General features: G+C 36.6%; 2 protein-coding genes, 1 long non-coding RNA gene and 1 pseudogene across 5 annotated transcripts in view; 1 reads left to right on the top strand and 3 right to left on the bottom strand.

Moving 5' to 3' along the window:
- The window catches only part of LOC121732188 (brain-specific angiogenesis inhibitor 1-associated protein 2), a 247,961-nt gene extending 245,569 nt beyond the window's left edge, over positions 1–2,392 (bottom strand). For all 3 annotated transcript variants that reach the window (XM_042121982.1, XM_042121984.1, XM_042121985.1), the window contains exon 1: positions 2,189–2,392. The gene's annotated coding sequence lies outside the window, so the exon portion shown is untranslated. The remainder of the gene's footprint in view (positions 1–2,188) is intronic.
- Positions 2,393–9,204: 6,812 nt separating this feature from the next.
- Positions 9,205–16,225, bottom strand: LOC121732688 (annotated as a pseudogene).
- A 923-nt stretch (positions 16,226–17,148) lies between these two features.
- Positions 17,149–26,870, bottom strand: LOC121732257. The gene is made up of 3 exons (XR_006036342.1): positions 26,636–26,870; positions 22,406–22,408; positions 17,149–17,159 (listed from the first exon to the last, which is right to left on the bottom strand). It is a non-coding gene; the product is annotated as an uncharacterized LOC121732257 (long non-coding RNA).
- On the top strand, positions 18,803–19,983 carry LOC121732256 (cathepsin B). The gene has a single exon (XM_042122079.1). It carries the CDS (start codon positions 18,891–18,893, stop codon positions 19,899–19,901), a length of 1,011 nt encoding a protein of 336 aa, XP_041978013.1. The 5' UTR covers positions 18,803–18,890; the 3' UTR covers positions 19,902–19,983.
- Positions 26,871–26,951: the final 81 nt, after the last annotated feature.

Raw genomic sequence — 26,951 nt, 5'->3', positions numbered from 1 at the left:
CTATTTATGCATTTAACTAGATGACCTGCCAACACTCGAATGTCAAAATGTACGTCCGATTGGATGGAAGCCATGTTTTTAATTATTTGGAATGTCTATAAAGTTCCGCCAATGCATACCATAAACAAAACAAACCACACCATAATCCATATAAGTCATAGACTAAATTTCGCCTAATAAAACGACCCCTGCTCTTCAAACTCTATTAGCTACTGATGATAATGTGTACGGAACCCATTACCATAAGCCAGCAACTAATCTGCATACTAACTGCACTGCATTGTGCTGTACTTGCAAAAATCGAATTAAATTCATTAAAACTGTTGTCTAGCGTTCCGGGGTCACTTAATGTTATTGAATTATTCATGTGTGTCTTAATTTTATATTTTTTCGGTAGATTTTGCTATCATTAGTCTTAGTTTTGCCACACATCCGTCGTAGTATAAGAGCCGGGACACATAAACACGATACGACGTCGTGTCGTACCACGTTTCACGATGCGACGCCGCGCCGCGTCGTGGTACGACACGACGTCGTATCTTGTTTTTGTGTCCCGGCCCTAAAACAAAGCCGCTTTACGCTGTCTGTCCCTATAATAATATTATTATAGATCATGCATAGATATTTGAATCTACGAAACCAATTTTTAATTGGTTTGCTTTAATAGAGTGATTCAAAATTTGGTTTTATTTTTATAAGACATGCTTTATATACTATAGTATAATGTGCATGGCAAATAAAAGTCTGCAGGGTCTCAGCAATTTAAGAAAAAATCGGATAAAAGAACTCCTCAAACTAGGTAGAGTTCTATATTCATGTTTACCTTAGCTTGGCATATAAGTACCTATATTACATTATAAATCAGCATTATTTAGTAATCATATTTCATTATTAACCAGTTCCAAAAACTAGCTGATTATTTAGTCTGGACTCTGGTGTATAGTACATGAACCGAAAATCAAACGCTACATAGAGCCTTCACATCACATCTTTATCAGATAAACGCAAGGTTCTTGCAGAACATTTTTCTTCGGCGCTTCCAAGTTTTCCTCGTCCATTATTTATATTTTTAATCTTTCGGAACACAGGCTCGGTCAGGGAGAATTTCTTTAATCCTAATTTACCAGGATAATGATAATAAGTGATGGCACACGGCAGGATATCCTGGTACCCGGGAGTTAATGCTCTCTTAATTTTTATTAGGATCTCGTACCTATCAGGATCCTAAACAACGTAATTAGGATAGAGAACCCTTTTGATATTATGTAAGACCTAAGCGTTTTGTTTTTGGGTTGTACGTTTTCTGAAGATGAGATTCGGAACTAAGACTTACCTACACTTTTTTTTTTATTCTGAAGCTTCAGAATAATACTGTTGCATGATAACATGAGAAGCCTTAATTCTTAACTTTTGGGGAAAATAGAGAAAAAATGCTCCTAAATTTTGACTTTCCAATGAGTATTGACATAAATTAGCTTAAAAATATAAATACATATATGAAACGAAAAAACTACAAAGGATCTCAACTAGTTATCGTACTTTGTCTACATTATTAATGTGTACATTAATTTTATTTGATCGCGTTATAGTCGAGGCTAGGGGGTAGCTCTTGATAAATGGTATTTTTAACAATTCCTCATGAATATCTCCCCCATTTAAACGAAATTTAAGCACTCCTTAGCTGTTATTTGCATTTATTACCGATAATATCTTTAACTGCTATAATATTATACTCGACTCTTAGATGTTTCCACGTTTTTACTTGGCTATTTTAGAGTTTAGACAGTGGAAAATATTAACGTCAAGTCAACACCGTACTCGTATTTTGCTTGCTATTATAATATATTATAAAGGCAAAAGTTTGGGTGTATGTTTGTAAGTTCTTTCCCACTCAAAAGCTAACCAACGATTTAGATCAAATTCAGCATGGCTCTGGGTTAGCACATGGGCTATTTATAATCTCGAAAAAGTGCAGAGTTCCTGTGTAATATTGAATTACAATAATACATTGACTAATCTGGGTGCATGGTAGTGCTCCCGCCGAGACGAGATATAGGGATAAACAACGATGTTTTATAAGTTTAATTTTACTCTACTCCTTATAAATTTTTAGTAAATAAAATTAAGAGCCTCTTATATATAGTTTAATCACAAAGACCCTTATTATATTTTCATCATTATTACTCACCGTATTAGGAAACAGTTGATTCGCATCAATAATCAAACCGCGATTTCTTAACAAAACCGCGCCGATATTGAAAGTGTTTGAAAAGTTTATCACCGTGAAGTCACTTAATCCTTACACAATCCAATTTCATTCACTCTTCCACGAACGCGTTCGGAAAACTTCAGAAATTTCAAATATAGAACACCCTCGGACTAGCGCGCCGCTCGGCCGTCGAACAGCGACTGATAACGAAACCTCCGAACCTCTGAGAGGGCTCGCTTCTTTCACCCCGAGCTCGCACAAATATCAACCCTATCTAAAGGTCGTAAGGTGCAAATTATATGACGTATTCCAACTCGAACTCATGTAGAACTCTCCTTATAATTTTTTAGTAATTTAATCAAATATCAACCCTATCTGAAGATCGAAAGGTTCAAACGCAAATTACATGTCGTAATCGAACTCGTGTACAACTATCCTAAGTAATTTTTCAGCGTAATCCGGTTCTTGGCAGTATGACTTAAGGCTTTTTTCCGAGTCGTTTCTCGCTTGAGTCGTGTCCGGCCTAGGATGTGGTCGCCAACTTTCTAAACCGATGTGATAAAATAGTTCTAGATATTGGCTAGGTGCTATAGTTTGTGTTATGATACCTAGTGGCTACTGCTAAGTTATATTAATGTAGAAACTAGAGACCAGGCGTAAGAGTTTTTAGAACTTTACTATATGACGCCAGCATCTAGTAAAGTTCTAAAAACTCTTTATCGTATATCCTTTCCCGCGTCTCAAAGAATCTACATGCCAAATATCAGCAAAATCGGTTAAGTAATTTGGGCGTGAGGAGGTAACAGACAAAAAGGCAAACACAATTTGTGTTTGTATTATTATTAGCATTTAGTATGGATTCCCATCAGCCACATTTACTTCTTACATTTTGAAAAACTCTACCTATTTATACCGACTAAGGGCTTTTTTCTGAAAAAACTTTGAAAAAACCTTCGCTACTAGTAGAAACTCGCCTGTTTATAAAAAAATATATTTATACTAATTTATAATGTAGGATGAAATGAACGTTTTTAGTATCAGCATGCTGAACTTCTTAGAAGCACTCCGTTTATATTTTTTCCACGTCTAGTAGGTACTTCTTCGCGAATCTATGTTTTTGTATTATTTCTAAACTCCTAAGATGGAATTCTTTACGTGACATCATTATGTTTTTTGCGTAGTGGCTAATACTGTGGTAAGGACAGGCTCTGTATAAGCGTTAATATTATGTCTTCAAAGTGACTATTTGGACCAAAGCTTACGTAGTGAAGACTATTTAGTAATCTATGCCAAAGCATGTTTTCTTTTGAGTTAGCTTATAAATTAATGCTACTCACATCACCCTAAAAATAAAATTTAAAGAAAAGTGTCTTGCGTTTTCTCTACATAGTTCTGCATATTTTGTGTACTTCTGGGTAAGTCAATCAGTTTACGCTGGATACGATTTACGAACTATTTTCAAAACTGTTAACAATAAGTCACAAACACACAATTTTTTTAATTTTTACATACATTTTGTGGCGCTTCTCATTGAAACGTATTAGGACTTTTTATTTAGGCTTGAATGACGCTTTAAATCTATGTGCGTCAAGACTCAGCCTTACTTTCGGATCACTGTTTTTGCACTGTCGTGGGTTATTATGGTTGTGGTTACTTGGTGTCAATTTACAATGCGGTGAAGCCACACAAGATCGCGGGCAAATTGGATACAGTTTCTACCGGAACTTTGTGAAGGTTATAATCTACTGATATTATGGGTCAGGATACTTGCGTCCTTCGGGGTTAGGAGATATGAAAATATACAAAGATGGCGGTCATAGCCAAGTTTTAAATGGGCCTATCTTTTTCCGAAACATTTTATGGGTTTTCGTGTGACGTGGCTCTATATTTCCGCTGCTAGGAGTATTTTTGTGAGCCTATATTTCCGCTTCTGAATGAAGCTAGACTAAAGTTTTTTTGAATACATTACTAGTGAGGCGAGCTAATATTCTAATTGAGAATTTTTGATAAGAACCTAATTAATTAATCAAATCATTTTTATTTGCAAGGAATATAGTTTTTCCATTTATTATATTATGTAAGATTTCACGTTCGTATTCTGTAATTTAATTCATTTTTAATAATAAAAGTTTCAAGAAGGTGGGAAATTAATTAATACAAGATTGTAAAAACTTTATACAGAATATTTTGCTTCATTGGGACTAAAGACCTACGATTGCCTCGACCGTAACTGCAAGACTATATAGTCACAATATTCTTAACAAAAACCTTTAATAACAGCTGTGACTAGCTTATAGACTTTGTTTAGGCCTGTAGCATGCTTCTAAAATCTAAATACTTTAAGGCAGCCTTAATTTCGAATCACTGCTTTTGTACTACGTTGTGATATTTTTATGTATATTAGTTGTTGGTTTTGGGCCAAATTCTATTCTTATTTTCAAGAAAACAAAAAGGAAAGGCACATTTGGGGTCCATAAATAACTACCTTCGACCACTGCCCCGTTTGGGCCCATTACTGGAGGTCAGGTGGGGAACATTCCATCAGGACGCCAGAAAACTATCCTCATAAGTCATATCGGGGTCTTGTATCGCGGATAACAAATATTGAAAACCCTAAACCCTTCCCGAAGTGGGTCAGGATCGTAAAATAAAGGACCTTTCATACGTTAAGGGCGTAAGGGCGTATAATTCCGCTAATATTTATAAACACATTTCTTGAATTATCTATCGTTTGTTCCTTAGGTACTTATCATAACAAATATTGCAGTTTTGATTAGTACGAGTTGACAAAAACCTATATTATATTATTGATGATGTTGAACATGAATTTCTACCAAAAACCCATGTAAGTACAAGTAATTAAATATAATTGAAGAGAGTTAAAGTTAAAGTTTTCAAAAAAACAGTTGCTAATAAAAAACACATTAAAAATATATTGTTTTAATGTTAAAATTTAACAATAATTAATATCCTATTCATTACTCTAAGGGCTTTAGTTATGGTATTATTTTACAACATTCCTATACTCAATACTAAACAATATGCTACTACGGTAATACTATTACAGATAGCTACATAATATTATATCTTTGTTACCCATTGCATAGAGTCCTGATCCACTGTTTTTAAAAACACGTATCAGAATTCAGAAACACGCAAATGTGTTTATAATATTTCCGTTTTGTTTGCAATCCTCAGCAGGCAATTAATCATGTCAGCCCGAAGTGCTCTTTGAGGGATAAGCTCGCCCTTCGGAATCTTTTTCATCGGAATCATATTTTCCTACCTTTGTAATTTTGTTTACGCTCAAATAACAGACAATCAAAATTAAAATACTTCGCTTTGAGACTTGCAATTCGCGGTAAATTAAATTTCATAAATATTTTTAAGCATACTAATATTATAAATAAGCATACTAATATTATATATATGGTGTGTCTGTCTGTTATCGCATTACTCCCAAACCGGTGAACCGATTTTAGTGAAATTTGGTATGGAGATACTTTGAGTCCCGGGAAAGGACGTAGAATATGTTTTATCCTAGAAAACTGTGCGGTTCTCGTGAGATAAACGATTTCTGGCCAAACAGAGTTGCGGGCGTCATCTAGTACTTTCTAAAGTCTAGCCTAGCGTATCTAAAATATCATTTATCCTCGATGAATATAGATCGACATATCCAGACCAAGGATATGAAAGATCGAGTGACCACAGATGTAAAGAATTGTAGATGTGCCAGGGTTTAAAATAACTATGTAGTAGATGTGCTAATATCTAGTCCTAAATAATCAAGCTAAACAGCAGGCTTACAAAGACTGCAATAGAAAAGTGAAATAATAGAAATATTGAATAGAAGAAAATGACAGATTACAAAATAGTTTAGAATCAAAACTTTTGCAATAGCAGGCTAACCGGCAGAAAGGACATAATTATTATTTACGGACTTCTTTTATCAATTTGTCTTTTGTAGAAAAAAACCTTCATTATTTTTAATGTGGTCACTGGTCAAGGATCATGCTAGCTGTACGTAGAAGTCTTAGGGCTATGATATAGTAGAATGTACCAAATTTTCTGGATAAATGCTATTTAAAATAGAAGTCTTTGGATAAAAGTAGATACCTATGATGAAAACTATATTTATAATGATTTAATGATTACACTTATAAAGTTTTCAGACCAGTTTAAACATATTTTAATATTAAGTATAATATTTTAATTTTTGCTCATACAATAATATCTAGCATTTACTTAGTCTGCGCTATAGACATTTTGCTTTCTAAGCTACTATTCAAATTTGACCTCACTTTGCCGACGACGTCAACGTCAAAATAATGTTCCCTAGATATGGGATAAGTTTTCATCCTCTAAACTTAGGGGTCATTCATAAAGGATGTCACACCCAAAAGATGTCTACGAAGTGTGACAAGGGGTGGGGGTCCTAAGTTTTGTGAAGTAATTTAAGATATGTTAAAAGTAAGAGATATTGAGATGGTGCTAATTTTTTTATATAAATTAGCAAATTTGTGACGTCATACTATTGCGGGATCTCACAAATGTGACCTGAGACAAGGGGGGGGGAGGTCTAAAAATCATGAAAGTCGTGGACGTACTTTATGGATGGTCCCTAACATGAGTATTTTCCCAGTGCATAAAACTGTTTTGACTGATCAAGTTAGACGTTTCAATTGCAAATGCAATGGGTAAAGTTGTACCTGTGTGGTTTACGATAGAACTCCTGTGGGGATATCGCAAGTGTGCAAGTAGGACGCTTGATAGTTCTGTCTTATTCTATAGATATCTCTCGGATCTTTGAACTATGATAGATACTAGATAACTATGATTGCTAATCGTACAACTGTCTTCAGCTTATGACGTCGAATATGGGCAATTAAAAACTGCGAGAGCCGTTCATATTCATACATGTTCATGATAAGTCGATCATAATATACAGTCGTATTTGTCCATCTTGGCAGCTTAGAAAAACAGCACAGTCACGCTGAATAAAGAACGAAATGAACGGCACTGTTGGTGAAGTTGTGGCGAAAATATAAGACCTAATTTCCTCAATAGCATCACGCGTGGCAGATTTTGATAAAATTTTGTGCCGGTATAGAAAATGTAACATAGAGTCAACTCTACAGGAAAGTGCGTTGTCGCAGGAGAGAGCTTATAAATTATGGCCGTTCTTACGCCGGTTCTTCTCGGCGGGGTAGTTCCCGAACTGGTGGTAGGCAACGTAGTTTCTTCGTTCGACTTTCAAAAAGTGTATCATGATACCCATTTTGAATAAAAAGATATTTTATTTTATTTATTTAAATGGCGACAGAAGGTTTTTCGAACAGCTAGTTTACTCCTTCAAATGCGGCTAAGCATAACACACACCAAACATAGTACATTAAGAAAGCATAAAACAGTTTCGGTCCTTATACTTTAAAGAACGTAAGAACACAGGACAAAGCCGTATTGTGGAGCAAAGATCCCGTACAATGGTGATCACTTGACACAATGCTCGTATTATACACCTGAACGTAAGCCTGTGAGCCTTTTCCAACACTGATCCTTTTCTCTTTGCAAAGTCTTTGTGGGCAGATCTCGATGCTGAGCCGATTACCAGTAAGAATATTGTACCTTAGTGGATTATAGTTTATTTTTATAATAAAAGTAAGTGTTAAAAAAGATAGTATAATAAAATATGCTATGATATTGTAAATATATGGTACTGGAAAATGAAGCTAGCCCCTGGATATCAACCAAAATGAGATTTAATTATCAAAAATCATCTGAAGCGAGGCAGTACATTTTTCCGGGATAAAACTTTCACAGGACTCAAAATACCTCCATAAAAAACATCAACAAGTCTTAAAGTAATATTATAAATGCGTATATATTATTATACATTTATTATATACGCATTTATAATATTAGTAAAGGTAGCAGCGAAAGATCTTTGTAGTTCTGTATTCTGTAAGACTTTTGGCGCATAACTTTAAATACCACACACATCAATCTATACTCGTATGCTTCACAATATTTTTCTAACACTTTTTCGTAAAAATCTTGTTTAAGTTAATTATATTTGGCTGGAAATAAAGATGAAAGGAAAAACATTAGAGAATGCCATTAAACCTGTCGCGTTATTATGCCCAACATGTCCATTATTGCATTTCAAGTGGCACGTGATCAGAGTCCGCAAAACCTTCCGGTTTAGAACACACATACTTTAGGTGCAGGGCAGGGACAGGGGTTCCCAAAACAGGAACGCGGAAGTCCGTGGAACCCTGGAGTCTTTAGCTTAATCGTAGGGGTTTCAATTAAGTCAAGTAACGCATTTCATATTGTTATTAACCAACCACAACAAATATATAAGACAAAATTACAGTCGAGATTCATAAAAATTATTTAATTTTAAATTTCAAAAAATGTAATATTTTGCCTTAATTCTAAGGGCCTTATCACACTGGCGATTAGCGAGCGATTTGAAAGCGACGCGACTGCGCAGCGCAAACGCCGCGATGACGCCGCGATTGCGCGGCGTGCACGCAGCTTGCCTTCGGCGTTTTGGACACACAGCAGCAAAATGGATTCTGACGTCACTCCCTAGACGAGTCTACTATATATAATAACTAGCTGTTGCCCGCGACTTCGTCCGCGTGGACTTCAGTTTATAGCGCGCGATGTGAACAAAATTGGTGTCAAAAGCTTTTATAAATAAACCCCTTAAATCTCAACTGTGCAGTGTGCACATAATATTTCATTTTTTAAAATTAAACTTATATTTTATGCCAAATCTTAAAGCTTATTTAGCCCCCCAATTACACAACTTTACTCATAAACTATATTTTATCATTGATAGGTTTAAGGTTACGTCACTGCATAGATAAATAAATAAAATAAAAATAAAATACGTTTATTGCGGACTATTACAGCCCATAGAGGTTAGTATTAACAATAATCTTATTCCTATGTTAGTAAAACAATACACAATGATTTTTTTTTATCTATTTGCCGTATTTGCGCCACGGTACCAGCGCACTGGGGACATGGACATGGACGTGCTCCCAGTGCGCTGCTATCGCGCTATCGGCTTGCCAACATATCGCCTTCATGCTGTTGTCACTCCCGCGAACCCTGTACATCAGTGACGCGGTGCGCTTACGTAAAACTGACGGAAAGTCGTCAGTTCTAGCGTCAGCGAACATGCCAGATGCACTGCAGTATCGCGGGAGTGCCAGCAGCATCCTGAAAGCGTTATTGTATTGGACACGAAGAGCGTCAAACGCCCGCCTCGTATATGCCACCCACAGGGCGCAGGTATACAGTGGTTGACAAAAAGCTTTAAAAAGTGCAATTTTGACCTCCACTGTACACCGCGCAAACCGGCGGGCTAGCATATTGCAGCGCACGGCTAACGCTCTTCTTGCCCTCTCAATATCATCATCATCTCTGAGGTCCTCGTTTCTATGATAATATGTCCCAGGTATTTAAATTTCGTTACTATTTTAAGCGCGGCCCCATTTAAAGTAACAGGTGGAACATGCACAGGTTTTGCTTTACCCACCTTAAAAACCAAAAACTTACTCTTGGAGACGTTATATCGCAGGCCATGTACACTCGCATAGGTCTCACAAATCGATAGCAGCCACCTGAGCCCGCTGGTTGACGGGCTAAGCAGCGCCATGTCGTCCGCGTAACTGATGCTGTTAACGCAAACACCATCAATCGAGCAGCCGACACCGGTACTGCTCAGCTCCTCAATCAGATCGTTCATGTAGATGTTAAATAGGGAAGGCGAAGTGAGTCCACCTTGTCTCAAGCCACACTCAAGTTTGTAAACCTTGGATAGCTCACTACCCCAGCTAACCTGGTTGGTCTGCTCGCTATACCAATATTCGAAAGTGCGGATAAGCGGTTCGGGTACTCCTGCCTTCGCAATTTAGTCCAGAGACCTTGTATTTGACTAAATCAAATGCCTTCGATAGGTCTAGAAAGGCTTCATACACCGGGATCTTCCTTTGTGTATAGTACCTAACGGTGTACTTAAGCGACAATATAGATAAAGTCAATGATATTCTACTTATACAGATACGTTACGTCCATACTATTTTCCGGCTTAAATCTCTTCCGAACAATTTTCAAAATCAAAATTGCTAACATTGACAAATTTGACAGATAAGTGAAACAAAAGATACAAAAACCATTTACATAAAAGAGACAGTTCTATTTTTAAACGTCGAATCGTATCGCTGTCTCTTTCTTCGCCTGAACTATGACGAAAATTCGATTTTTTCCAGATTGTTCAAAAAAATAATTGAAAATGTAAATAATCGAGGTATTTACTGCAATCAAGACATGTGGTAAGAGATTCCATGTGTTTTGTTTACTTTCGAGTCATAATTGGTACATTTTCGAAACACGCACGACGTCATTTTCGATTTATTTAGTTAAGACAAGACGCGGCACGTTCGTGACTGCGCTCGATGCAGACTAAATAACAGACGGCACAATTGGGCCGTATTTGAATCTTCGCAACGCGCGCGGTAGTAACATATCTGCTTTGAGTTTTTCATCATTGGAAAAAGTACTGAGTTATTTAATAATGTGAAAATTGAAATAACAATCGAAATAAATCGAAACTCGAGAGTACGATGATACCACCTCTTAAAGAAAGACGTTTGAGCAAGCGATAGCGCGATGTAGGAGATACACGGCGCCATCTATTATGGATTTTTGAAACTAACTTAAGTTGAAAAAATTTACGCATTTTCACCCCCTTACAACTCTTTTTCCAGTAAAAAAGTAGCGTATGTCCTTTCTCAGGCTTTAGACTATCTGTATACACAATTTCATTACAATCGGTTCGGTAGTTTTGGCGTGAAAGGGAGACAGACAGACAGACAGACAGACAGAGATACTTTCGCATTTATAATATTATAATATTATAATATTATTAGGTTTAAAAATTGCGGGACGTAGCTTTTGCGGCAGTAGGTACCGACCAATGCGGGCCACGGGTAGTAATGAATATAAATTATTTATCAAAACTACTGTATCGATTTTAATCATTTTTTAGTGACATAGGCTGTAATATATTTTATACCCGTGCGAAGCCGGGGCGGGTCGCTAGTACTTGTATAATAGTAGAATGAGTACTGGAGTAGGTACTGATTTCTAGCTAACTGATTTTATTTTTAATGACATAAGGACTTTCTTGTTGCGTCTTCTACTGTACACTGTGTCCTAAGCCACGTACTTACCTAGTTGATTCCTTCACTATATCAACTAAGCCCCGTTGAAGCACCTATTTGGGATTCCTATATCTTAAAGTTTGGGAAACCCTGTTCAGGAATATCAACATATTCAGGGGATTACAGCTGGGGAAACTGTATGTAAGGAAAAACTAATGCATTTCATTAGAAATAGAATACATAGAAAGAATGACGACACAGAACTATTTCTGAAAACCTAAAAGTGCTTCATTAGATTTTCCTGATTAAATAAAACGAAAAATGACATAACTATATTACCTCTCATATTTTTCGTTTAATTTTTGTTAAGTATCAAATATTGGCACCTTATATTTTTATTTGATACACTAGAATGCCAATGATAATAAAAAAATCCGTAGTGTCTATATTTTATAATAATTATATAAAACAAAGTCGCTTTTTTTCCCCTCATGTCCCTTTGTTCCCTTTAATCTTTAGAACTACGCAACGCAATCACGCTAAGACTAATAGGAGCGAAGAAATAGAGGAAAATGTGGAAAAAACGGGCAAAATTATTTGAAAGGGTTAACTTGAACGCGCTAATCTCAGGAACTGCTGGTCCGATTTGAAAAAAATATTTCAGTGTTAGATAGCCCATTTATTGAGGAAGGCTATAGGCTATATTTTATCACGCTAACACTAATAGAAGAATGTGGAAAAAACGGGGAAAATTATTTGAAAGGGCTTGCGAACTACTGGAGCAATTTATTATGTTATTTGGCACAGATAAGAAGTAGACTACGTGAAGGATCATAGGCTATCGATTTTAATCATTTTTTCAGTGGCTATATATATTTTATACCCGTGCGACACCGGGGCGGATCGCTAGTTAACTATAAAATGCCAAATTTTTCCACAGCAAATAAATAAAATACAAGTATTTAGCAATATTTAGTACACAAATAAAGGAATTAGAGTTGAAAAAGCCCGTCGCGCTGCAGCGTGCATTCATCCCGGCGAGAATTTATTGCTCACTTAAGTGCGGGAAAGTCAGAATGTTGGAACCTAATTAAATGCATTAGCGTTTTGAACGCCACGGTATTATATTATTAAGATTTATACTAGAATAATTGTTTGGCGTATAAAACTTATGGTTAGTATAAATATTGTGTTAGGACTTAGGTAGTTATTTCAATATCATCAACGACCGCACGCAGAGATTACCTACTAAATAGGGGATAATATATCCTATGTCCTTATTCCTTCCCCTAGACTCAAACTATCTCCATACCTAATTTCGACGTAATCGGTTCAGCGGAGGCGTGAAGAGGTAACAGACAGACAGACACAATTCCGCATTCACAATTATTAGTATAAATTTTTAATAACTGTCGTACCATGCTTTTCGTAATCAAACTCGGAAAACGGCTTGGAAACAGCTCGACCGATTTTGTCGACAATTTGTGTGCATATCCATCTAAAATTGGCCCATATTATATTATTCCTCCTTGAAATAGGTAACGTTATGACTTATGACATTCTTAACAACGCACAGTTCTGAATCACGCCTATCGGAGTATCACAATTCACAACGTCTTCATGAATCAACCATAACTGTGTAATGATAAGAGTTTAAAGCTCAAATGTAGGCTCAAGCGACAAGCATATTCCAACACCGTATATGGCCAAATCTTTACGTGGGAGAGCCATGCTTTGGCACGAATGGGCCAGCTCGACCCGAGAAATACCACGTTCTCACAGAAAATCGGCGTGAAACAGCGCTAGCGCTGTGTTTCGCCGAGTGAGTGAGTTTACCGGAGGCCCGATCCCCTACCCTATTCCCTTCCCTACCCTATTCCCTCTTAAAAGGCCGGCAACGCACCTGCAGCTCTCATGGGCGACGGAAGTTGCTTTCCATCAGGTGACCCGTTTGCTCGTTTGCCCCCTTATTTCATAAAAAAAAAAACATTTGCCGGGGCGTATTTCTTATATTATTAAAGTCTTAATATTGTTATAGCATCCGGTATTACAGGATCAAGACTGTGAAGCAAAAAACGTTGTGTAAATAACCGAGGCTGCACCGGCCAATTTTCCCCGGCGGATATGAGGGGAAGATGCTCCCCTTTTCATGCAATTGTTATTTTTCGCCAGTGATGGGCTCGAATGTCGATATTTTTAATAAAAAGTATTAACTTATATCTTTTTGGTAGAAATAGGAAATATTGTACTGTCAGAGAAGTTCGTTCCTAGGCAGATGGGGAACCTACGTAGTTTAGTCGCGTTACGTCAAACCCAGCCGACAGATCACAATTAACATTGAATTAACATGATCCGACCAAATGACGTTGGTCTGTCAACTGCCTAGGAATCAATTCCCTCGATGGTACCTTAGGGCTTAGATACCACTACATTTGGTACAGTAGTAGCTATGATAATCTTGGATAATTTTGTAATTGGAGCCTTCATAAAAAAAACTACTACAGGGTAAAGAGTTGCGCTCCAGGAGTGCTTGTTGTTGAATATACTTCCTTTCCGACGGTCTAGGGACTCTTCCTTCGTCTTACTTTTCGATCAAATCCTGACGCGTGTAAAACATCTCAGGCATCCCAAAAAAATGCACGACGCTAAACAACTTTTCATTTCAAAATATTTTGTACCCTGTAAAATATCGACACCCCTATTCTGCAACCTCACTACGCGACGTCACGGCTTCCTTTGAGTTCGACACCATCAAAATAACGTATAGTTGGAGCCTAGTTTATGGGGGCGTTGCCTCGGGCAATCATCCTGACTTTATCCATACACCTATTACTTTTATTCCTTCCATAAAACTAATGAGGTCCCCGGAGAATGTAACTAACAACCACTTAGGCTATATTTCGTGGAATACGCTGCATTATCCGGTTTAAGTAGCCTAAGTAGTAAGTTTATTAGAGCAGCCTATCTTAGTTCGATTGTAGATGATTTTCTCCTCTTTGGCAAAGAACATACAAAGGTGATAGTGCAATTTGTTGAAATGCAAGCCTTTGTGATAATCTAGACTTTTGTTACGCAGTACTATTATATATTCTGTGCTTTGGTACCAGAGTCTACAAACATAAAAATCTAAATATTTTTAACAGAACTGTAACATCCGTCCATTCATTCAAAACCACACAAATAACTTTTAAGGGTTAGTTCACACTCATGCGGGAAGCAACGAAGCGTGATTTGGCGATGCAATAAGCGAATAGAAAATTAAAATGTCAAATAGGGAAACGATAACGTTTCAATTTTGTATCGTTATTCTGCATCGTTGCGTGGCATCTCGTAACGTCTTGTATGGGTGTGAACGAGTTACTTACCTAAAATTATATGTTTCAGGTAACTTTCGTCAAGATAAGTCAGTAAGAACTTACTTATCTAGGACTTTATCCAAGTAACCAAACCTCAAGTCACGAAAGTTCTTTTATCTTCTACGATGCCAGCAATAAATTCCGCCAGAAGGTATCCGATATATAATGGAAGGTAGCACCCCATAAAGTAAATTAACCCCTATTTCCTATCAGATAGGCCACTTATCAGCATACGAAGTTAGAGGACCCATTTATAATAGGGAAGACTCTATAAATATTCGCTGTCCGCTATTATATCACGATCTACAAGTAACCGAAGCTGAGAGTGGTATTTGATTTAATATTTAAATAGGTACCGGTCGAGAGGATTACTCTGGAAACTCGAATCCGAAATACAGAATCGATTTCGAGATAAATTGCGAATGAAAAGGAGTTAGCGCTCTTTATGTCGCAAGTCCCATCCCACAATCAATGTACCTATTTTGTTCAAAACAGGATAGGCACATCGAATTCTTGGCAGTAGAACTAGCTAGTAGTTGAGAACTTGGAGTACAAGTTACAAAATTAGAAGTCTTACTTTAAAAAATGTCCTAAACTACTGCACAACATCAGAAGTACTTACAAGCAAATCGACACAAATGTTATAAGTAAAGATTGCTTGTATCATGTATGTTTGTTTGTAAGTATTTGCTGGGCCTTAACTTACCTACTCCTAAAGCTATAATTGATAAGCTTATAAAGCTTTTAATATTCTGAATAATAAAAAAATATATTATATTTTATCAAAATATTATTACTGTCAATTTGTGAAACAATAAATAAACTACCCTGTAGTGTGTACCGTATCGTTCGAATAGTACAGCCTTTCCCAAAGTGGGCGATAACGCGCCCTTGTGGGCGCTAAAGGCCTACAGGGGGGCGGTGTGGGACCAAGAAAAAAATGGGGTGTCGTGTAGTGACATCGGGGGTGATTTGTAACTTCATTTAGCTAGAAGGCCTTTTAGATGTTACCAAACGTGGCGGCTTGCGATTGTTCTGTTGAGTAAATGGGAACCTGATATCATAATTATTAACTCTTGTGGGTAAAGTAAAAGTAACAAAATGTTGAGGGGGCGCTCAAAATAATTTATTTAGTAATTACAACTCGAAGATCTAAATACAAATTATTGCAAAATCGAGTATCCGTAGACCGTAGTAGGGGCGTTTTCCGCGTGATAAAGTAACACCTTTCGCAATGATACGAATATTTTATGTATTTGCTGGTTTATGTGAACGTTATAAGTCAGCGTTGACTAAGCTTTGCCAACAGCTAAAGTCCACATCTGTGAAAAAATAAACGTGTTTTATAATATGTTTTTACCTCTGTTTAGCAATTCTTAACTCCTATCACAAAAAAATTGCAAACCTTACGTACGTTCTATTTGCCTCGTTTTTGATAAAGGAATCAAATGTAACATCGTATTCTAAACTTACTTCATGTTTACCACAATAACTATTCAAACTATGAATTCAGAGAACCGTTTCGGATGTATGAGGCCAGCCTCACGGCCGCACTTAGATTTAATGATAACTTAACTTCAACTTAGTAAATAGATCGACAGATATAATAATGAATCGAAATTATGCTAAAAGCAAGCATATTTTTACCCGACTGCTGGGAGGGTTATAATCTCTCTAAATGCCGTCGTTAGTTATGACGTAATCCTAAATGAAATTGGTACAGGCATTAACTACGTGTATTGTTGTCCTACGGGAGTGGATACAATTTTAACTTGGGGACGGACAAAAGAGTGGTCTATAGTGTTGCGCCTTTGGGAATCCTATCTAATTCAATCCTGGAACATCCCTTATTGTTAGGGATGTTTTGTTCACTTTGTCGTAAATTCTGATGAGGTTGTAAAATAAGATTTTGGATATGGAAAAGGTTTTATTGATCTTTTTATTGCATAAAGTTGGTACACATTAGTTATAATGATTTAAATTATTTATAAGTAACGAGAGAAACATACTGTTATTACTGTAGATAAGTCCCTAAACTTGCTTTTAAACTACTAATTTCTGTTTTTATACTTGACCGTCTCCTTGTAAAAAACGTGTTAAAATAATCTAAATTACAAGTTGTAACTTAGATTAATTCTATTGTTGCACCAGAGGCGTGGTTAAAGTTAATGTTATGGTTAAAGTTATGGTTATAGTTAAGGCTAATTTAACTTAAACCTTAACTTTGACCACAGAATTTGACAGCTAAGACGTTGTTGGTCCAATAAGGCTTTATTTAAAGAACGTGGGCGGGGGCGCTTCTGGTAAAGGAGATTTGTCAAAAATGGCGTTTTTGTATGATGACAGCGTTAGTTCCTTTTTTCGCCACGTGCATTTAAAGCCTTGTCGAGCTCTATAGTCTATGGTTATGGACTATGGTTAAATATGGCGTCTTTATGGCGTGAATTTTTAACTTTAACCAAAGATTTGACATTTTGCATTGTTGTTAAAGTTACAGCTGTTATAGTTAAAGTAAGTTGGTGCAACCCACCCTAAATGTTTTTTACAACTTCGTTGCCCCGTTATCGTACATTTTTAAAGGGAATCGTACAATTTTCTGGGCTAAAATGTCTTCTGTTCCCTGAACTCCAATTTACTGCACACAATATGACTAAATTGGTCTAGTGATAAAAAATTTCAAGAATTATATTCACAAAAGTCCAGTACTTAATATTAAGATTCTTACGAATAAAACAAACACAATATACACAGCCACAATGAAGTTATCAGCTTGTACTACTGCCTGTTATAATTAATGAATGTTGTAATGGGAAGACGATTAGCCAGCTGGTGTCTTTAGATAAATACATAATACAATATACTGGATGTATAATGTATATCTGTAAATATCTAACACACTATAAATCATTCAGATGCAAACTGTAGATACGCGGTTTGATAATTCCTACGAATAATAAAAATTAAAAAGTAAAAACTAAGGAAACGTATCTCCCATGGACAAATTTTTGACACAGTTATTCTTTCTTAGTTTTTAATTTTTATTCAGTATTCGTAGGATAATAATTCACAGGAAAATGTGAAGTGTGAACCATACTAAATAGGTATCAATATAATATCTATAATCACTTTTGCTAATAGTTTTGTTTACTTTGGTATAATAAGGATTAAGTAAACTCGATTTGTCACGTATAGGAATTCACATAACTATATGAGGCAGTTACACAGTAGTCAGTACAATAAAATGATAATATAGTTGTATTGTGCGGTGTGCCATTTTGTGCTAGCTGAGTGTCGTAAATAAAACATAATAATAAGTTACTAATACAAACATTTATAACTTACTAAAGGAAATATAAATATTTTATAGGTTCCAAGAAGGGAAAATGGAAAAGTATTTTAATACCTATTAAAATGTAAAACATATTAATTATCTTCTTATTGAACAAAAATTACAAAATACATATTAATTTTGCATTTCAGAGTTCCATCATTTAGACTCCCTAAGTAGTATAAACTATAAAATATAATTTGAATTTTGTAATCACGAAAGATGACTACTCATTAGAACTTATCTACAGGGTGTAACAAAAATAAGGGGCAGCGCTGAAAGACCAAAATTTTTTTTCACTTTTGTATGGGGAAACTAGTGACACTCGGGCCCTTGCCCATACAAAAGTGAAAAAAAGTGAAAAAAAAGCGCTGCTACTTTCACAGTGAACTCTCTACAAGGAACACGTACACACCCTAAAGTATTATCACTTGTTTTTGTTACACACTGTATATCTACAAAATACTTAGTAATTATTTTGTTTAAAGAAGAAGAATCTTGCTAAATAAAGTAATAAGTAAGTCGTTAGTACTACTTAATCAGTCTTAGAAATTTTAACAAATAAACACTAAGCTGCTTATCACAATGTACACGATACGTTTTGACCTTTGACTGTGCAGGTCATTCGCTTTCTTGACCTCACATCACGCTCCAGCCGATTACTCACATAATAATTAGTTCGCGATTCACTGACCAACCGCCACGCTACGCCACAAAAACTACCGCACACGCCACACTCAATATCATACTCAGTCGACGCGCAGCGCTCCCGAAGAATGAGCGCTTAGTTTTACGGTCGATTTACCAAAGAAATAATGATGTTACGTGTCGTGCTAATAGTTTCCGCGTATGCGCTAGCATTTACCAACGCTGATACCGATCCTCATCCTCTATCCGAGGATTTCATCAGCCTGATCAACTCGAAACAGGACTCATGGAAAGCGGGACGCAATTTCCCGCCGACGACGACGCTCGAGACCCTAAAAAGGATGATGGGGGCGAAGCCCGATCCTAACCTCATGAATCTGATGAGCGTGGAGCACGAGGACGACGTCATCGCCAACCTGCCCCACAACTTCGACCCGAGGGACAAGTGGCCGAACTGCCCGACCCTCAACGAGGTGAGAGACCAAGGCAACTGCGGCAGCTGCTGGGCCTTCGGCGCCGTGGAGGCCATGTCGGACCGCTACTGCATCTACTCCAACGGCACCAAGCACTTTCACTTCTCCGCGGAGGATCTTCTCAGCTGCTGTCCAGTCTGCGGGCTCGGATGCAACGGCGGTATCCCGACGCTGGCCTGGGAGTACTACAAGCACTTCGGTATCGTCTCCGGCGGCAACTACAACTCGTCCCAGGGCTGCGTACCGTACGAGGTGCCGCCGTGCGAGCACCACGTTCCGGGCGACAGATTACCGTGCAAGGGCGACACCGCGACGCCCAAATGCTACAGAACCTGCGAGAAGGGCTACCCGAAGACTTACAAGGAGGACAAGAAGTATGCGAAGCACGTTTACTCGATCCGAGGCGGCGAGGACCATATTCGGGCTGAAATTTTCAAGAATGGACCGGTCGAGGGGGCGTTCACCGTGTTCGCGGACTTATTGACGTACAAATCCGGCGTCTACCGTCACGTAGCCGGCAGCGAGTTGGGCGGACACGCCATTAAGATTATGGGCTGGGGAGTGGAGGACGGCAAGAAATACTGGATCATCACCAACTCCTGGAACACCGATTGGGGTGACAACGGCTTCTTCAAGATCGTCCGCGGTGAGGACCATTGTGGTATCGAAAGTTCCATTGTGGCCGGCGAGCCATTGTTTGAGTAATTATTATCAAATACGTAATAGACAATGAGCAATTATAAGTGTGTTATGTTTAGACAATATTTTCAATAAACTTATAAGCATATTTCTTTTACTTTTTTTTCTTACAACAGCATTTTATTTATTATAGCGCACCTATACCTATTAAATGCCTGACTTCCTAATTAAATAGTACATAATAATATGTCTGCTGTATGGTCTGCTCATGGACCTAGACATTTCATATCTATAGGTAAATATTATGGTATGTATCTGAAGTCTAAACTCTGATTAGTGCTTAGGTAATTGCTTAAGGGTGGGTTGCACCAGAGGCATAGTTATAGTTAAGTTTAAGGTTAACGTCAAATATAGCCTCCATTATGGGCTTTTACCACCTTTTACTAGGAATTTGACAGTTCATTTGACACGGTTAAAGTAATTATAGTTAAAGTTAGTTGGTGCAACCCACGTACAAGTCCCGTAAGCTAATTCACATTTAATTATCATAAGTACTGGTGCCTACTGGTACTTGGTAGTATACCAAACGCGTCAGTAAAATTCAAAGGTATGGTTGTACCGAGACGGGTATCTACGGTGCTAAATTTTTCCCCTCCGTCAACATTATGTTCAGGCATAATAATTGGACAAATAATTATTGTTGAGGGTTCTTATCTTGTTTACATTTCGGTGTCATTGTCTCTAAACATCTGTTTGCTGTTCCCTAACTTTATGATAGCAAACGCCTGAAATAAGAAGATAATAATACCTATACAATGAACAAAATGTTAACAAAGTTAAGAGATATTAGGCGCAACAGCTACTTATACCTAAATTAGCTCCGTGTACCTAAATATGCAAAGATGTGTATTAGGGGGCGTCTACAAATTACGTGAGGTGTAAGGTGTTTAAGGCGGGCAGGGTGTCAATTAGTCAAATCTCATCTAATCTTACGTTGGGGGGAGGGCAAATCTTACGTATTTTTTTGCTATTTGTTACAAAAATAAAATATACTATTATTTAATCGCTTCATTACACGTTATGCGATTAAGATCGTTCTCTAATTCGTTCGAAAGAAAATAATTTCATTCATACTTTGACGTTCCACTTTATACATCTACTGACTGTCAAACAATCCAACGCGTTTAAGTAAGAAACCCACATTTAAAAAATCTTACGTGAGATTGGGGGGTGGGGAGGGGGTTAAATAAAATCTCACAAAATCTCACCAGGGGGAGGGGGGTCAGAAAATTTAAAAAAACACCTCGCGTAATTTGTGGACGCCCCTTTACATCAATTGTTCTTATTGAGGTGGCATGATTTACAGTAATTTAACGTAAGTATTGTGGTATTTTTATTTATTTATTTAACAGTTTATTGCACACAAAAACATTTAACAAATTATACATATGAAGAAAAACGACACAATGGTAATATATAATACTTACTAATTATTTAGTATTTACCATAATTATTTATTACATTACACATAATATCAATATTAATAAGTATATTAAAAAGAAATGGAGTTTAAGCTGTAGTCTTAAGTTAGCTAAAAAGCGAATGGTCAGTCCATTCTCCTGTACTTTTAAACCACTGAAATATATTATTATGATTCATGTAGGAAGATGGGCAGGCGCCAGGCGGTGTAGGTAAGAGTGTAAGACTAGTTACTTGATTTTAAGTAGACCGTATAGAAAATTGCGGATAAGCCCGAAGTGGTTTTGAAAAGTTTGAAGAGATTTAACTCAAAGCTGACCGCCGTTACCGAGCTGAATTTTTAACAACAAAACGGATACTTTACCTACCTATTACTGCACTAAATTTCGACCTTAACTCAATGGCAATAAAGTCCAAAAGAGGTTAAATGTGTTTGTTGATGTCCGAGGCTTTTCCGTGTTGAATTAGGGGACGCTCAAAGTTGGTAATGTGTGGTGAATAAAGATGCGCCAATTATCCACTTAACCGACACAATTAGTCTTAACTGGGATTTGATTGTGAAATTTGTTTACACAAGCTTTTATATGGGGTATTTTGAATGTATTCCTACTCCACAGGTACTTACTTACTTACTTACTTAGTAAGTAATACTTACGGCAGTGCCCCCGCCAAGTCGATAATATTTAGATTAAAAGAGAAGAATTTTATTCTGAAGATAAATACCTAAATAATTATTATAATGAGAAAGATTCTACAGACGTTTATTATAATCATTTAATTAATTGTTTCGTGTTTTTCTGCTTGGTTGAATATTCTTCGTTTCTATAGAAATACCTAACACCATAATAATATAATCATATCGTATGACGAAACCAAAGACATCGCAAATGGACATCCAGGAAATTCATTCTACAAAATGTAACCACAGGGTAAATAAACCTTACACCTCATAATTAAAGTACAGTCTTTTGAATTATTTGTACTGCGCTTGCATTCATGTCCACTAGTACGAGAGTCCTCGAGTACACATTATTCTGCCATACGAATCGTTAGTTGGAGAGGTCGCAGATGCACTGAGAATTGAGATAGACACACTTTTGAACTTTATTTCCAAGGAATAAGGTCGAGAAGTGGTTGTAGATTCGACGACTGTGCTGACATTATGTACAAAAGTAGGTTTACAGTTCGTCCCAATTACATTTTCTATAAACAATATAGTCCTACACTATTCTGATACTTTGTTATACGAGTAAATGTGTTTTTTGCCCTTGAACACTCTCTGGTGTTAGTTGTTACGAGTTACGACTTACGAATGTCCATGGAAGGACGGTATCCATTAATTGTTTGTAAAGTTATTGGTAGGTAAAAAATTCTATGTCGATAATTTTTAATATGTGGGAGAGCCATGCTTCGGCACGAATGGCCCGGCTCGACCGGAGAAATACCACGGACTCACAGAAAACCGGCGTGAAACAGCGCTTGCGCTGTGTTTCGCTGAGTGAGTGAGTTTACCGGAGGCCCAATCCCCTACCCTTTTCCCTTCCCTACCCTCCCCTATTTCTTTCCCTACCCTCCCCTATTCCCTTCCCTACCCTCCCCTATTCCCTCTTAAAAGCCCGGCAACGCACCTGCAGCTCTTCTGATGCTGCGAGTGTCCATGGGCGACGGAAGTTGCTTTCCATCAGGTGACCCGTTTGCTCGTTTGCCCCCTATTCCATTAAAAAAAAAAGTACTTAGATAACAAAATATCATATCAGTTGTGAAATGTGATCCGTCGGCTGGGCATGACAGAGCCCAACCAAATTAAGCGAGTCCGCCATCTGCCTATATAATATTATCGTTTGTCTGCATGGGCGTACCGAGGGGGGGGCTTGCATGGTTTCTGCAAAAAATTTCGCATGTTCTGTAACAAACTATTATTTAATTATTATTTTTTTATAGGTTTAGGGCCAACTTCACCGATGTCAAGTTAATTGTTGATTAACACGTCATCATTTTATATCGTTCTTCGTACGAAATTCATACAATGAACGAGAGAGAACGCATGATATAAGGAAATGTTAGGAAAATTAACCAAAGCAATAAAATACAACATATTTTAACAACACTTTATTCTAAGAACTACAAATCGAATAAAAATTGTGGTGAGAGGCATGACCATGGGCGTACCCAGGTTCTGGGCCAGGGGGGGGCAAATTACCCATATTCTGGGCCAGGGGGGGGGGGGGGCAAAACACCCATATATTGGGCCAGGTGGGGGCAAATCAGATTTTTGATAAGCTAGGGTTTACAAAGAATAAAAAATTAATAATTTTTAGTTGTAAAAATATAATAATAAAAGATAAAAGTACTAGATAATATACTTAGTAGGGACGTCAACATGATCCAGGGGGGGGGCAGCTGCCCCCCCCCCCCCCCCCTCGGTACGCCCATGGGCATGACTGTGTTCTATTAGTAAGTAGGACGCAAAAAGAAAATATTACAATATTAGCGCCTTTTTAATGCGAATTCTGGTATATATTATATTGCTAAGTACTCACATACGGTTTTGCTCTATAGTTTTACTCCAAATTGAGTAATAATAATTAATGTGTGGACCACAAAACTCACAGCTCGAAGGCTCGCATCGAGCCGGCTCGATGGAAACATCAATTTACAGTAAAACTATCGAGCAATGCTGAATGTGTGGACGAAAGCCCGAGCCGCGGATTTTGCTCGCCGTGATTGCTCGATCGAGCAAAACCGTATAGTCCGTCAAAAAAGTGAAGAAATTAAAAAGTGGCAACATCGTAGTGTCATCCCTTTTTTCTTAGATTGATTTGAAAGGGACGACACTACGATGTTGCCACTTTTTAATTTCTTCACTTTCTTGACAGACTGTATATGAGTACTTAGCATAAGACAGACATGATTTAGTTATGATTGTTTTTAATATTAAGTATAATAAAAATCATTTTACTCACGCATAACACTAATATAATAAGACTTTAAAGACAATTTCAGATATAAAAATCAGTCAGTTGAAATTTCTGCTTTAGGTGTAAAAAAATAATAAAGTAGTACTTATTAGAAACAATACATTATTTATTATTAGAATTACTAAGTCAATAATATAAAAATATAACAATACGAAACATAAATGAATGCAGTAATATTGATAAATAATAATCAAATAAAAATAATTCGAGTGAAAAGTTTCAATAAAAATCATATCTTTTATAAAATACATTTTTATTGTAACAATTTCTTGAATTAAATTTTTATGTTCAGTAATATTATTTATAATTAAATTTGTATACAGTCGTTCCCATTCTCACTATGGACAATTAAAAAAAAAGAATTAAAGATTGAATATTATGTTACTTAATTTTATTGGAATCGTAATTTTATTAGACATTGAAACACTCAATGCTGACCCAAAAATTTACCATGCAATGATTCGTATTATAGTCTATTATACCAATAATATTATTTATTGTAGTAAGCTTGACCATGGACAAAAGAGGAGCCACATATTAGATTTACATACTAAACTCTAGACTTGACTTAAATACCGCTATAGGAATATAATGTGCATCTACATCATGCATATATCTATGTCCTAGAGTCAGTTCACACCTGGCGCGACGCGATGCGATGCGGCGCTGAATGTTTAAAATAAATATTATGTAATCAAAATTGAAGTTTATTTACTACGCAAGAAGACACTGTTTTCGTTGCAGTCACGTGCATCTTCTTGAATTGGTAGCTTATAAATTATAATGCAGCGCCGAATCGTGTTGCGTCGCGTCTAGGTGTGACTAACCCTTACGCTTCATACAAAATATAAACGAAAATCTGTCGTAGCTTATATCTATACCACCTTACTAATAAAAGTATTAAAACCATTGTTTAGCTATTTAGTGTTCCCATCCTTTTCTATCAATTGACTTTTCCATAGTATAAGACAAAGACGGAAACATTGGACAGCTATCAAAAACAATCAGGTGTTTGAATAATTTTATTAGAAAGGGGGATTCTATACCCTATAATATCACAAAACCTGACTGACAATAATACCACAGTAAAATAATATACAGTAGATCATCTGCAAAGCAAATGACCATCGAGCCCACGCACACTTAAGCATGATTTTAGATAACTTTAAGTAGTAAAATAATACAGTATCACGTTCCACGTGTGTGTTAAACTTGTATGAAACTACATGGGCGTAGACAGGATCAGTCAAAATTTAAAAAAAAATGAGCGAGCGAACTGGGATTGAATGCCTCCCCTCTCACCCCGCAACTCTCTCCGCTCCACGTTTAGGTATGAAACTCGTGAGCATTAGCGACTGAAAGCTGCCCCCCCCCCCGGCCCCTACCTCGCTACGCCCATGAAAATCAAAGACACTCCTTTTACTCTACTGTAGGATATTTCTATTAATATTAATAATTCTACTGTGATCACTGATCAGTGATATAATACAATAAACAATTCAATGATTTAAGTTATAAAAAATAGCTTAGGCGAAAAGATAATCTGTATATAACATAATATTATATCTAATAAATATTTATAATACGTATTTTATAGTATAGCAGCTTTTTTTTGGTTTTAGTTATGTCCGCTAATAATGTTAAAGACCTCAGAAACAAGAGAATTTCTCTACATGCTCCAAACATACAATTACTGTTGTGCCAATACAAAAACGAAAGAGACAAAATGACAATTAACCAATGATTAACTTTAACAAGGTGAAAGTGGCTGTAGGTTACATTAAATACATTGATACAATATTTCCTTTTGTAATATTTATGAAAGGCAAATGGCACAACTATCACTTTATAGATATAAAATTTATTTCATTATAATATTATTAACACCCCCACCGTGGGTATCGCAGTCACAATAAATTTTCAATTGCTATGCGGCAGCCGGCTGCCGCTTGGGGATTGATGGGTTAATCACGATTTCTTTTTTTTCAAAGTCGTGTATGATTTGTGCTATATTTTTTTTAATGCAAAACCAAGATTAAAAGTAATGTATAATTAAATAGGTACTCTTATTTTTAATGGAATGCTATATGTATGAATGTATGTAGGTCTGTACTCTGTAGTCTCTCTTGAGTCGCATACAAGCCGAGTTTTTAAGATATTTTTGGTTGTAAATGTTCCTTTATCTCACTTTAATAGATATTTAGGCATAGTATTTCAATAAGCAATGAAAATTTTACGGTCACATATTTTTTAATTTTATTTAATTAGGCCAACAGCCCAATTTATACATTTTGGCCTTTTATTTTCATCTGTTAAAAATTATGAATATCTTAAAAATTTTACGTCAGCAGCCCAACTACCCAACTTTTATGACCATTTAACGGTCTTGGTCATTATTTTGACTTCGACCATGGTAAACAGAATTTAAAAAAAGTAATGTCAAACTTTTGTATTTTTAAAATTGTGTTTAAACATCGAAATTATGACCATTAATCATAAAGTTCAACTTCCATTCTAATAGTTGATATCGTAATTCTATAATAATACTAGCTGTCCCGGCAAACGTTTCTTTGCCATATAAAGTATTTCGCCCGTATTATTTTATTGAAGTGACTTAATAAGTATGTCACCATAGCAACGTCCATCGCTATCCCGTCGC

Source organism: Aricia agestis, chromosome 12 (assembly GCF_905147365.1).
Source record: "Aricia agestis chromosome 12, ilAriAges1.1, whole genome shotgun sequence".
In the NCBI taxonomy this organism is placed as follows: Eukaryota; Metazoa; Arthropoda; class Insecta; order Lepidoptera; family Lycaenidae; genus Aricia; species Aricia agestis.
This window is presented reverse-complemented; position numbering and strand designations above follow the sequence as displayed.

What these genes read in the sequence shown, in the direction of transcription:
- LOC121732256 (XM_042122079.1), top strand. Translation starts at nt 18,891, where the DNA reads ATGATGTTACGTGTCGTGCTAATAGTTTCCGCGTATGCGCTAGCATTT.